At 38.0% G+C, this 12,372-nt stretch overlaps 2 protein-coding genes across 2 annotated transcripts in view; one reads left to right on the forward strand and one right to left on the reverse strand.

Moving 5' to 3' along the window:
- Positions 1-762, reverse strand: part of MYPN (myopalladin) — a 124,728-nt gene extending 123,966 nt beyond the window's left edge. Inside the window, exon 1 of the mRNA XM_015147514.3 lies at positions 649-762. The gene's annotated coding sequence lies outside the window, so the exon portion shown is untranslated. The remainder of the gene's footprint in view (positions 1-648) is intronic.
- An 8,467-nt stretch (positions 763-9,229) lies between these two features.
- LOC144331443 (putative uncharacterized protein encoded by LINC00596) lies at positions 9,230-10,925 on the forward strand (the record flags this gene model as incomplete). Its single annotated transcript, XM_077947980.1, has 2 exons — positions 9,230-9,366; positions 10,702-10,925. Coding segments are annotated over 2 exons (246 nt in total), but the record flags the coding sequence as incomplete, so codon positions are not given.
- Positions 10,926-12,372: the final 1,447 nt, after the last annotated feature.

Raw genomic sequence — 12,372 nt, forward strand, 5'->3', positions numbered from 1 at the left:
GTAACTTTAAAAAGCAATTGGTAATATATTATTAAAATGAATTCTAGTATGGGAGACAGAAACTTATAGAAATGATGGAGAGTGATAGATCAGTACCCTGACTGGGAGCTATTCATGTGCAATGCAAAAATCAATCACTGAGCCAGTTCTTTATGAAACAATAATACAGAATATTCTGGTCCCCTCCAGGATTCTGTTGACTGTCCTCAATCAGCTCAATTGCTCTGCACTTCATTCATGAAAAAAGCACACTGTTGCCCACTGAGTCCTATTTGTATTATCTCTGATCTTTCCTTTCTGGCTCTGCAGTTTCTTTACATTGCTTGGCAATGCCCTTTCATCATTCCTTTTCCCACATGGCTTTAAAGATTTTCTAGGACACCCTCCCCTTTTTACTCTAACACTTGAAAGAAGCAGCAACTACACACCCCAGAGAGCCCCAATTCAGTAAGGTGAGAGTGAGTGGTTCAGATGAATACCCTGAGTAAGGATGAATAGAAGAATGTTCTTAATCTATTGCTCTCTTAATCACTAGATTCCTGGAGGCACCTTTTTACTGGACAGTATTAAATATTTCAATTATCTGGACATCCCCTTAAGAAATATCTTGCTTTACCTCCCAAGATGAGTTTTGAGGGAGGACCTTACCTGGCACAAATAGCAGTGGAGCTCCAAAGGCTACATTGGATAGTTCCAGCCGAGACTCCCAGCCCCTCACCTCACTTGTTGACGGCAGGGAAAGCTGCCGTGGCTTTCCCTTCCTGGGTTTGCCCGTCCTGCTAATTTTAGGCTGCTTCCTCATGCGGCTGCCATGGGTATCAGAGCATGTGGCTCCCCTTGGAGGAGCTATTTTCTCCTGTGAGCCTCACTTGTTTGTTTCCAGCTTCTCTCCCTTTTCTCTGCTCCCCACCTCTGTAGGGTAGAGCTGTTTCATAGTACAAAATAAAACATCTTTCAGAATCATGCTCTGATCTGTGTTTATTCCTGAATCTAAGACACCAAGGGAAACTTTATTTTTTCCCCCAAGGGAAACTTTTCACATTAGATTTAATTGTACCTGCCAATAGCAAGATTTCCAAATCATGTTTATTTAAACGAATATTTGCTAAATTCCTACAATTAATAAGATCTTGCCCTAGGTCACTGGGATAAAATGATGAGCAAAGCAAACTTGTATTTCACTGATGAAATCTTAATAACAGAGATTAATTAAACTTCTGCTATGTTCAGTGTTCTCTGTTAAGATTTTAAAATACAAAAATCAATAGGTAGAACCCCTTTCCCCAAAGAGCTCACAGATATTTCAATATGTAGGGAGAAATTCAAAGACATAGGTCTTATAAATTCCTGTTGAGATTTAGAGATAATTAATGGATTCACTCATTCAGTTAATCAGTAAAACTAGATCTGAGATGATTTTATGGACATAGTATTCTATTACGCACTGGAAACAATAAATAAAAGTATACCACGAGTCCCTTCCTTAGAAAGATAACAATCTAAACAAAGAAGGATTGCTCAATTGACGAATATTTAATGGATATTTACTATATATATACTAAGTCTTTTCCATTGAGGACTTCTTGATAAGCAGCGTGTTTGCTTATGCAAATAACATATAAATATATAATTCCTTTGCTTTTTGGCAGTAATTATTTCTATCTTCATCCTTCCTACCATGGCCTCAGTTCAGGCTATCATCGATTCCAGCCTGGAATGATCCTTTTTCCTTACAGACATTATTTTGAAAGATTTTATGTACTAAATAAAATTTTCTGAACCAAGGTTGGTGGATTACTTGAGGCCAGGAGTTTGAGACCAGCCTGCCCAGCACGGTGAAACCTCATCTCTACTGAAAATACAAAAATTAGCTAGGCGTGGGGGTGGGGGGCCTGTAATCCCAGCTCGGGAGGCTGAGGCAAGAGAATTGCTTAAACCCTGGAGGCAGAGTTAGCAGTGAGCCGTGATCACACCACTGCATTCCAGCCTGGGCAACAGAGTAAGACTCTGTCTCAAAATAAATAAATAAATAAATAAATAAATAAATAAGTCTAACAATTTATTATATTTATTAGTCAAAAATAAATATTTGATAACTACAGCTTCTGAGTATATTAAACAAGTTGTATTCATTCATTCCTGTGGATACAAGGGTAAAAAGTTCCAAGTTCCTGACCTTCAGCTAGCAGTCTAGTGAGGGAGAAGACAAAAAATTGATTATGTTGAAGTGTGGCAAGCTCTGTAGCAGAGGATGGCACCAGAGAGGAGGGTGTTAACTGTCACGGATAGGGCAAGTCTTCATTAAGAAAGTACTGCCTAAGCTGAGTATTGAAAAATGAGAAACTTGCTAGGTTAGGAGCAACATGAAAATTTAGGAAGATGTGAGAGAGCATATTTCATACCTCATAAAACAAAGATGAGGTGTGATTTGAGGAATGTGACAGGAATGAGGTTGCAGAGGAGGGCAAAGGCTTAATTATGAAGAACTCTGAATGCCTAAATTATAAATGTTTTGAGGAGGTATGATCAAATCTGCATTTGAGAAAGATCACCCAGTGGCTGTGTGTTTAGACCAAAGGGCCAAGACTATAGGTAGTCCACAGACCAGGGGAAAATGTCCAGGCTGGAAGAGATGATAGCCTGAACTGAGGCCATGGTAGGAGGAATAAAGATTGAAATAATTACTGCCAGAAAGCAAAGGAATGATATCTTTAAATGTTATTTGCATAAGCAAACATGCTGCTTATCAACTTAAATGATATAAGTATGAAAGTATAGTCAACAATATGAAAACTCTGTGCAGCATCTCAACATTCTCCTTTCTATCCCCCTGAGCGTTTTGCTCTTCTTTGGAGTCAGAGGAGTTGAACAACCTGGAGAAGCCATTCTAGGCATTCAAAGCACAGGTGATGATTATTAACACAACAAGATATGCCAGAATACATTCAACTTAAGATTTGTATTCAACTTGGATAGAATAAGACTGAACATATCCATTATTTATTTCTGTTTGTGGTTAACTGCCCCTGTAGGTTCATGGTCTGGCATGTCTTCCATATGAATATAACTAAGCCCTCCAATACTTAGAAAGAGGGACTTAGTACCTTGATGAGTAAAAATAGGTTACAAAACTCCAACATCCATTGAACAAACTTTCATTGACTTCTACATGTGTACAATATGCTTTGAAGTAAAGAAAAATATCAGGGCTGGGCATAGTGGTTCATGCCTGTAATCCCAGCACTTTGGGAGGCCAAGGCAGGCAGATCACAAGGTCAGGAGTTCGAGACCAGCCTGGCCAACATGGTGAAACCCCGTCTCTACTAAAAATACAAAAATTAGCCAGGGGTGGTGGTGGGCACCTGTAGTCCCAGTTACTGAGGAGGCTGAGGCAGGAAAATCTCTTGAACTGGGAGGCAGAGGTTGTAGTAAGCTGGGATTGCGCCACTGCACTCCAGCCTGGGTGACAGAGAAAGACTCCTTCTCGAAAAAAAAAAAAAATCAGAATGGTGTTCAGTATAGTATTAGCAGTATGTATCTTGGGTAATTTTTCTGATAGTTCTTTACTTCTTTACTGAATTATTTTAATTATTAATTATTAACAATAAGCACTACTATTTTAAATAAAAGCTATTTTAATTTTTTCTTTTTTTTTTTTTTTTTTGAGACAGGGTCTCACTCTGTCACCCAGGTTGGAGGGCAGTGGTGCAATTTCGGCTCACTACAACCTCTGCCTCCTGGGTTGGAGCAATACTCCTGCCTAAGCCTCCCGAGTTGGAGCAATACTCCTGCCTCAGCCTCCCGATTAGCTGAGATTACAGGTGCCCACCACCACAGCTAATTAGCCCAGCTAATTTTTTTGTATTTTTAAAGTAGAGACGAGGTTTCACCATGTAGGCCGGGATGGTCTCAAACTTCTGACCTCAAGCAATCCACCCACCTCAGCCTCCCAAAGTGCTGGAATTACAGGCATGAGCCACCGTGCCCAGCCTAATTTTTTTTTAAATTGGAGTTCCCCATACTAAGCAAATTTAAAACTGAATAGTTTTACACTTAAAAAAAAAAATCTTCTCTAGTCTGTTTGTAACTGACTTAGAGAAGGATGACAAGATATTTCACCCTTATCATAGATTAATTCAATACATAATTATATTCTCTGATTATACAGTCCTTTAAAAATAAACAAAGATGTTTCAACATTAAGTACAATTCTGACATTAACCATTCCTCAGGGTTTCTATTTTATTGTCAACACTACCAGAGCTTGTGAATGGGAGCAGTTTGAAAGCTGCTCTTTGGAAGTTAGCTTGCTGGATAATGCTTCCTTTTAAAGATTGAATAGATGAAGTTGTTTGTTGGAAGTGAACAGCACACAACACTTCAATTCACTTCTTAAGATCCTATGTTTACAAAGAGTAATTTTTGTTTGGCTTAAAAAAAAATAGGTAAAACAGCAGCTTGAATTGCATGGCATTTTTCTTGGGCAAATATTTCTGTCATTTCAATATGGTTAAACTCTATTTAGGCAGTGTGGAGGTGGCAACTATAATTTGTCTTCTAGGAACACTCTGTCCTTCCTAGTCACTACTGCTTAACTGTGCTGTCAGGCTATCAGATTTTACACTGAGATTATAAGAACATTTTTCAAACTCTAATGAAAATCTGTCCATAAAAATTGTGGTGTTTTATTTATTTCTGGATGCCAACTATCAGGACAATCTTTTTCATTTTTCTGAAAGAAGCACAAGTAGCAATAGAGTTTTTTTTTTTTTAATTTGCCATCACTGTGCATAAAAGTTATCTGTATGCTAAAGGAAACCAATAATTAGTTATATTAACATAAGAAGTACACTAAACTTAAGGAAATTCGGGGCAGGGAGGGTTAAAAAGCTTTTTCATCTTCTTACTTTTGTAGTTCTCCATGCTGCTTTCATAAAAATTGTAATGCTTGGTTAAGAATCTGAAATGCACTGTCAGTTCCCACTATAAAAGTGATAATCAAATAAGATGCTTAGCAAAGCTTTGTCTTTTTTAACATTACTTTGAAAGTTACTAATAAGGGATTCAATAGATGAAGATATCCATGCTCTGGCTAATTGTTATCCAAAGCAGCAGTACTATTAATTTGACACAGATCTGTAGTTACTATCAGTTTTAGTCTTAATTTTATTTTAGGGAAGTGAGGCATGCAATATAAAAATATACATATTCATCCCCAATTTATATTTCTGACAGTTATATTAGAACTTTCAACCTCAAATATCTTTATAAGACCCTTCAAAATCAGTAGCAACAAAATAGTTCAGTTTGCTACTCAAAAGTATGACTTATAAGCTCTAATAGTTGAGATTCCTTCTTCTTTGCTAGTCTCTGCTATTGCTATGCTCTGTTTTCTTTAAGACACATAGATTTAAAGGAATCATATAAGTATAGGTTCTACACTTTCATATTGTATTACTTTGGTGATGCTGACTATTAACTGGAACTCACAGAATCCTCATTTTAGGATTGCTGTGGTTTAAAGCTAATTTTAAAGCACAGCCTATCATGCAGTTAAGTCTTTGATTCTAAACACAAATTTTATTTTTTTACTGCCACAAAAAGCAGGGTGGTTTGAGAGCTTTCTCTGTTAAGAAAAAGTAGTAACTGAAATAATCGCACTATAATTTCAAATGTATGAACACATCCCCACATACTGGTGAAGGGCTACATTACATGTGATTTTTCACATTTATGCCTGTTTGAATGCCATTTGAATTTTGAATTCCTATAATCAGGTGATGGAAAACAAACATAAAGAAATCATACAGAGTTATAAAAGGAGAACATTTAAAAATATTTCTGGTATTATGATGCAAACAGTACTACTATTTCACACTGGGATACTGAGAAAGGAATTGAAGCCAGAATGTAAATTTGGAACCAGAATGGAGGTTGGGATAATTGTGAAGGTGAAAGTAGAGGAGTCCTATAGTAAATAACCTGGAATTACTATCCTTCATGTGTAGATTAAGTGGCATATTCTGTGACATACAATATTCTCAATAAAATTATTTTGCTTGCATCCATTAGAAAGAAGGGCCAAATTTTCCTCTCTGCTGTCTCATTTATGTGGCAGGAGTGAGTTATTTCTCCCATCTTATGCTTTTTTGGAACAGGCTCATACTTACCTAAGATAACAGAAAAATGACTTTTTTTTTTTTTTTTTTTTGAGACAGAATCTCTCTGTTGCCCAGGCTGGAGTGCAGTGGCATAATCTCAGCTCACTGCAACCTCCGCCTCCCAGCTTCAAGCAATTCTGCCTCAGCCTCCCAAGTAGCTGTGATTACAGGCACCCGTCACCATGCCAAGCTAATTTTTCTATTTTTAGTAGAGATGAGGTTTCACCGTGTTGGCCAGGCTGGTCTCAAACTCCTGACCTCAGATGATTCAACTGCTTTGGCGTCCCAAAGTGCTGGGATTACAGGTGTGAGCTGCTGCACCCAGCCACAAAAGGACTTTTTTATAATGTAATTCAGAAGAAAAAAAGAAATGGCTATGGACTGAATTGTGTTACACCCCTCAATCTGCCACCCCTGAATTCATATGTTAAAGTCTTAACCCCAGTACCTCAGAATGTGACTGTATTTGGAGTTAGGTTCTTTAACGAGGTAATAAGGTAAAATGAGGTCATATGGGTGGGACCTAATCCAATATGACTTTATAAGAAGAGACGTCTAGGACACAGGGACCACACAGACCAATGGAGGAAAACATGAACACACAGTGAGGAAGTGGCCATCTACAAGCCAAGGAGAGAGGCCACAGAAGAAACCAAACCTGCTGACATCTTGATGTTGGACTCCAGAACTGTAAGAAAATAACTTTCTGGTGTTCAAGCCATTCAATCTGCGGATTTTATTATGGCAGCCCCAGCAAGCTAATATAGAAACTCACTCTTAATTTCTCAAACCTAAGGTCAAAACAGAACACTTGCTTCTTCCTAGTCAAAACCTGTCCCCCTTTACTTCCCTCAACAGTCATCCTCAATTTTGTAAATGTCATTTCTGTTCACCTAGTTGCTCAAGTCAGAAAACTACCAGTGGCCCAACATTTCTCATGTGTTCTGATCCCCACATACCCCATGTCACAATCCTGTTAATCCTATCCCCGAAGTTTCTTATGAATCTTCATCTCCATCACTACTACAGTCCCTGCCATTATTATCTCCCACGTGGATTATTGCAAAAGCTTCCTCAGTAATCTGATTTTCTCCATCTTCTCTCTCCTCCAATCCAGCAATCCTTTCCAGTTCAGTAGCAGAAGAATTATTTCAGTCACTACCCGCTCTTCCGGCTTACAACTCTTGAGCAGTACTTGGAATAAAAGCAAACTTCTTAACGTGCCCTACTTGATCTAGCCTCTGACCATCTGATCCATCTTCTGCCTATCTCTGAACTTATCTAGTATCCCTGGTTTTTTTTCTACGCTAATTTTTGTTCAGTTCCTGGAAAATGTCCAGTTCTTTCCTGCATCAAGGGCTTCATTTTGCTCCCTCCACCTAGAATGTTTTAGGACTTGATCCTTCTCTTCCTTTATTTTCAGTTTTAATTGCAAAACTCCTCTACTGAGGCCTTCCTTACCCATTCTACTTGAAGGATTCACTCTGTTATTCTCCATGTCTACCCCTTATTTATATTCATTACAATTTGAAGTACTTTTACCTGCCCACCCACTTGTTTTTGTCTATCTTTCTAATAGAATTGGGAGGGAGGTGCTCAGTAAATACTTGTTTAATGAATCTGGTAAAAGATTTGATGCCTTATGTATGTATGTTTCAGGCTAATGCCATAATGCTAAGCCAAAGGCCCAGGAGAAGGGATGACCATGGAACCCTTAAGAAAAAGGATGGAAAGAAGGGAACTCTCTACACGGAGGTACTCACTGAGGAACTAAACAAGGCATGGTTGTGCTCGACTGAATGAAGGTTTGCTTTCCAAACCTTGGAAAGCAAGAGTGAGTAAAAATGACTAGAGGAGGCTTTTCCAGTTGCCCACTCAAAGTGGAATCTGTGATTTGGTTACAGTTAGTGAAAAACATTTTTAGACAATACCATCATGTATCTTCAAAGTTAACAATAAAAGGACTACACTTCCACACATCCTTATTAAAGCTTACTTCACTATATTATAATTTTTGTTTTTTGTGTCTCATTGACTAGAAAGTTCCTTGAAGACAAGATATTATTTTATCTCCCTTTGTGTTGCCCAGAACCTAACAGAGTTCCTTGTCCCATGTAAGTACTCCACAAACGTTTGCTGAGTCAAGTGGTCCTGTCTAAAATCCATGAAACCAGAAGTTTATTTGGGCTATGTCCACAGCCTCTAATATGCAGACAGAAGAAAGCAAGAAAGAACTATAAGATGTTCAAGAACAATGAAAAGGTGAATGGGAAAATAGACTTTAGGGCAGGAAGAACTGTGGTGTCAAGGAGAGGAAAATGAACATGCACTTAGCAGATGTCCAGAATCCCAGGCTAATGAGATTATCTGTAGGCAGAAGGTACATAGATAATGTTGGTCTTTATCTCTTCTGAAATAATGTTTTCAAAATAGATGTTACCACATAAATCACCAGTTTTTCTTTAGGGTAACTGAGAGGTAGGTGCAAGTCACATTAAGTTTATAGAAAATCAAGATAATAGAACAGTTATGACTTATTGATAACGGATTGCAGTGGGTTGAATAGAGCTCCCCCAAAATTCATGTCCATCTGAAACTTCAAAATGTGGCTTTATTTCAAAAATACAGTCATGCACTGCATAATGATATGTCAGTCAACAACAGACCACATATAGGATAGTGTAGTCCCATAAGATTATAATAGGGTATTTTTACTGTACCTTTTCTATGTTTAGATACACAAACACTTAGTGTATGATACAATTATGTTACAGTTGCCTGTGGCACTCAGTATAGTAATATGCTGTACAGGTTTGTAGCCAAAGAGCAATAGGCCATACCATATAACCTAGGTGTTTAGTAGGCTACACCATCTAGGTTTGTATAAGTCCACTCTATGTTGTTTACACAATGACAAAATTGCCTAACAATGCATTTTTTAGAAAATATCCCATCATTAAGGGACACATGACTGTAATATCTTTGCAGATGTCATCATTATGGTTCTAGAGATGTAAATAAGTTATAGATCTAGATTAGGTGGGCCCTAAATTCAATGACTGGTATTCTTTTTTTTTTTTTTTTTTTTTTTTGAGACGGAGTCTCGCTCTGTCACCCAGGCTGGAGTGCAGTGGCCGGATCTCAGCTCACTGCAAGCTCCGCCTCCCGGGTTTACGCCATTCTCCTGCCTCAGCCTCCCGAGTAGGTGGGACTACAGGCGCCCGCCACCTCGCCCGGCTAAGTTTTTGTATTTTTAGTAGAGACGGGGTTTCACTGTGTTACCCAGGATGGTCTCGATCTCCTGACCTCGTGATCCGCCCGTCTCGGCCTCCCAAAGTGCTGGGATTACAGGCTTGAGCCACCGCGCCCGGCCTAATGACTGGTATTCTTAAAAGGGAAAGGAAAGAGGAAAGAAAGGAGAGATCACAGAGGCAGGGAAGGAGGCCATGTGAAGATAGAGGTTGAGATTGGAATTATACTGTCACAAGCCAAGGAATGACGGGAGCCACCAAAAGCTAGAAAAGGCAAGGAAGGATTCTTCCTAAAGCCTTTGGAGGGAATGTAGCACTCCTAACACCTTGATTTTAGAATTCTCACCTCCAAAACCATGAGAGAATAAACTGTTGTTTTAAGTCACCGAGTTTGTGGTACTTTGTTACAGCAGCTCTAGGAAATTAAACACAAGGATCAAAAGAAAACTGAGGGGTAATCTTTTAGTGGCACAAATGAACTCAAATTGGCATTCCCATGTATACAGTTCTAAAATGTCTGACACCTCTAAAAGCAATGCTTAGCAAAACAGAAACTTCAAATTCACTTAAAGGAGTCAAATAATTCAGTATATAACTCATAAGATCCTCTTAACACTCAATATTTAAAAAATTTCATAGAATTACAACCTTGACTTAAACTATACATAAATGTGAATACATACATTGCAAATAAAAGGAAAATTTGATTCATTTGAAGTTCTGTATTTACTTTTAGATTAAGAATATAATTATGCATATTTACACTTTCAACCTCTTCTGTTTTTGAAGCAAGTAAGATTTCTCTTATCCACAACTTTTTAAGCCATAAGGTAAATATTTATAGAAATCTGGAAAATAGAGAAAACAATTGCTTCAAATTTCAACACTCTAACACAATTTGTAGTATTTTGGTATGTTTCTTTTCCATCTTTTAAAAACATGGCTACAAGCAAGAAACATACAATTTTGTACTCCACTTTTAAAAGAACCTTATGATCGTATCATGTAAATTTTGCAGCAACACAGTTTGTCAAATTGTAATTTTACCAGCCACATATCAATACCTATTTTTCCATGTTGGAACTTAGGTTGCTTTTATTTTTTTTTTAGTTTTTTGTTTTAATATGGAATTTAGGCTGCTTTTAATTTTTTTTATTTTATATTTTTTGTTTTTTGAGATGGAGTTTCATTCTCGTCACCCAGGCTGGAGTGCAATGGTGTGAATTTGGCTCACTGTATCCTCTGCCTCCTGGGTTCAAGCGATTTTCCCGCCTCAGCCTCCAGAGTAGTTGGGATTACAGGTGCGCACCACCAAGCCCAGCTAATATTTGCATTTTTAGTAGAGATGGGGTTTCACCGTGTTGGCCAGGCTGGTCTCGAACTCCTGACCTCAGGTGACCTGCCTGCCTGGGCCTCTCAAAGTGCTAGGAATACATGCATGGGCCACTGCGCCTGGCTGGCTGCTTTTAATTTTTGCTATGGGAAATAACACTACAATAAAAATCTTGTTCATACTTTCATTCACCCACCCTCATGTTTTTATCTATCCTGCTAGAATTGGGAGGTGTAACATAGCAGGTGCTCAATAAACATTTGTTGAATGCATCTTGTATTTCTTTAGGACAGAATCCAGAAGTAATATCGTACAGGTAAATGGTTTAGGGCAATGTCTCACAATAAATATTGCCATTATTATGAACTATTATTAAATGAAATTTACTGGCTCTTGAAATATATTGCCAAATTTATTTATTAAAAGGTTGTGATAATTTACAATGCTGCCAGCACTATTAATTAATTAATTCAAGAAGTTTTTGTTTTGTTTTGTTTTTGAGATAGGATCTCTTACTCTGTTGCCCAGGCTGGAGTGCAGTGGCACAATCTCCACTCACTGCAACCCCTGTCTCCTTGACTCAAGCAATCCTCCCACCTCAGCCCCCCGAGTAGCTGTGACCACAGGTTCACACCACACCATCCAGCTAATTTCTGTCTTTTTCATGGAGACGCGGTCTCATCATTGTTGCTGGGCTGGTCACGAACTCATGAGATCAAAGCAATCTGCCCACCTCGGCCTCCCAAAGGGCTGGGATTATAGGTCTGACCCACCGCACCCAGCCTCAGAAGTATATTTTTAGCACTTGCTGTGAGCCAGGAACTGTTCAAGATCCTGGGGGATAGAGCACGGAGCAAAATGGACAAAATCATTGCCTTTATGAGTTTTCATTCTAACGGAGGAGGTAAAGTTAAATATCTATTTAAGTAACATATAAACAGATTGTATATAATTGCTTGTCCATTTTCTCAGTTATATATATTTTTATATGATAAGCATAATACATATTTATAAATTATATAATTAAATGTCAGTTTGCTATAATGGATATGAAGGAAAAGCAAGCAGGATAAGATGATAGGGAGAGAGGGGATGGTTTTTTGGATAGGTTGATCAGAGAAGTCTGGAGAGGTGACATGAGTAGAAACCTGAATGAAAAAAATGAGGTGAGATCCAGCAGGAGCAGTATGGCTGGAAAGAAGGGAGAAAGAGAAAGAGTGGAAGAAGAATGAATACTACTTTTAGATGTCTCTCAACAGTCTGAGCATTATTTTTTTTTTAACAAAAATAGGTAAAAAATACTTTACTCTTGTATGAATTAAAATTATTTTTTTTCTAGCCATATGGACTGCATTCCCTTACTAGTAATTCAGGAGAAATAATACTAGTAATAGTAAAAGCTAACATTTACAAATCTCTTGACACATACAAGGCACTGTATGTGTCATTTTACTGGCTTCACAATAACCCAGTGCAATATGGATTATGAACATAATTATAAAAATTATGGCTGAGATGTAATATTCTGTAAAACGGATCATTAGCAAATGCCTCTGTGTTTGAGGGGATAGAAGGACAGAGGTCTGAGGTAAGCTTATAGGTTTAGGCTCTGAATTCAGATAAACCA

The sequence above is a fragment of the Macaca mulatta genome, chromosome 9, assembly GCF_049350105.2.
Source record: "Macaca mulatta isolate MMU2019108-1 chromosome 9, T2T-MMU8v2.0, whole genome shotgun sequence".
NCBI lineage: Eukaryota > Metazoa > Chordata > Mammalia > Primates > Cercopithecidae > Macaca > Macaca mulatta.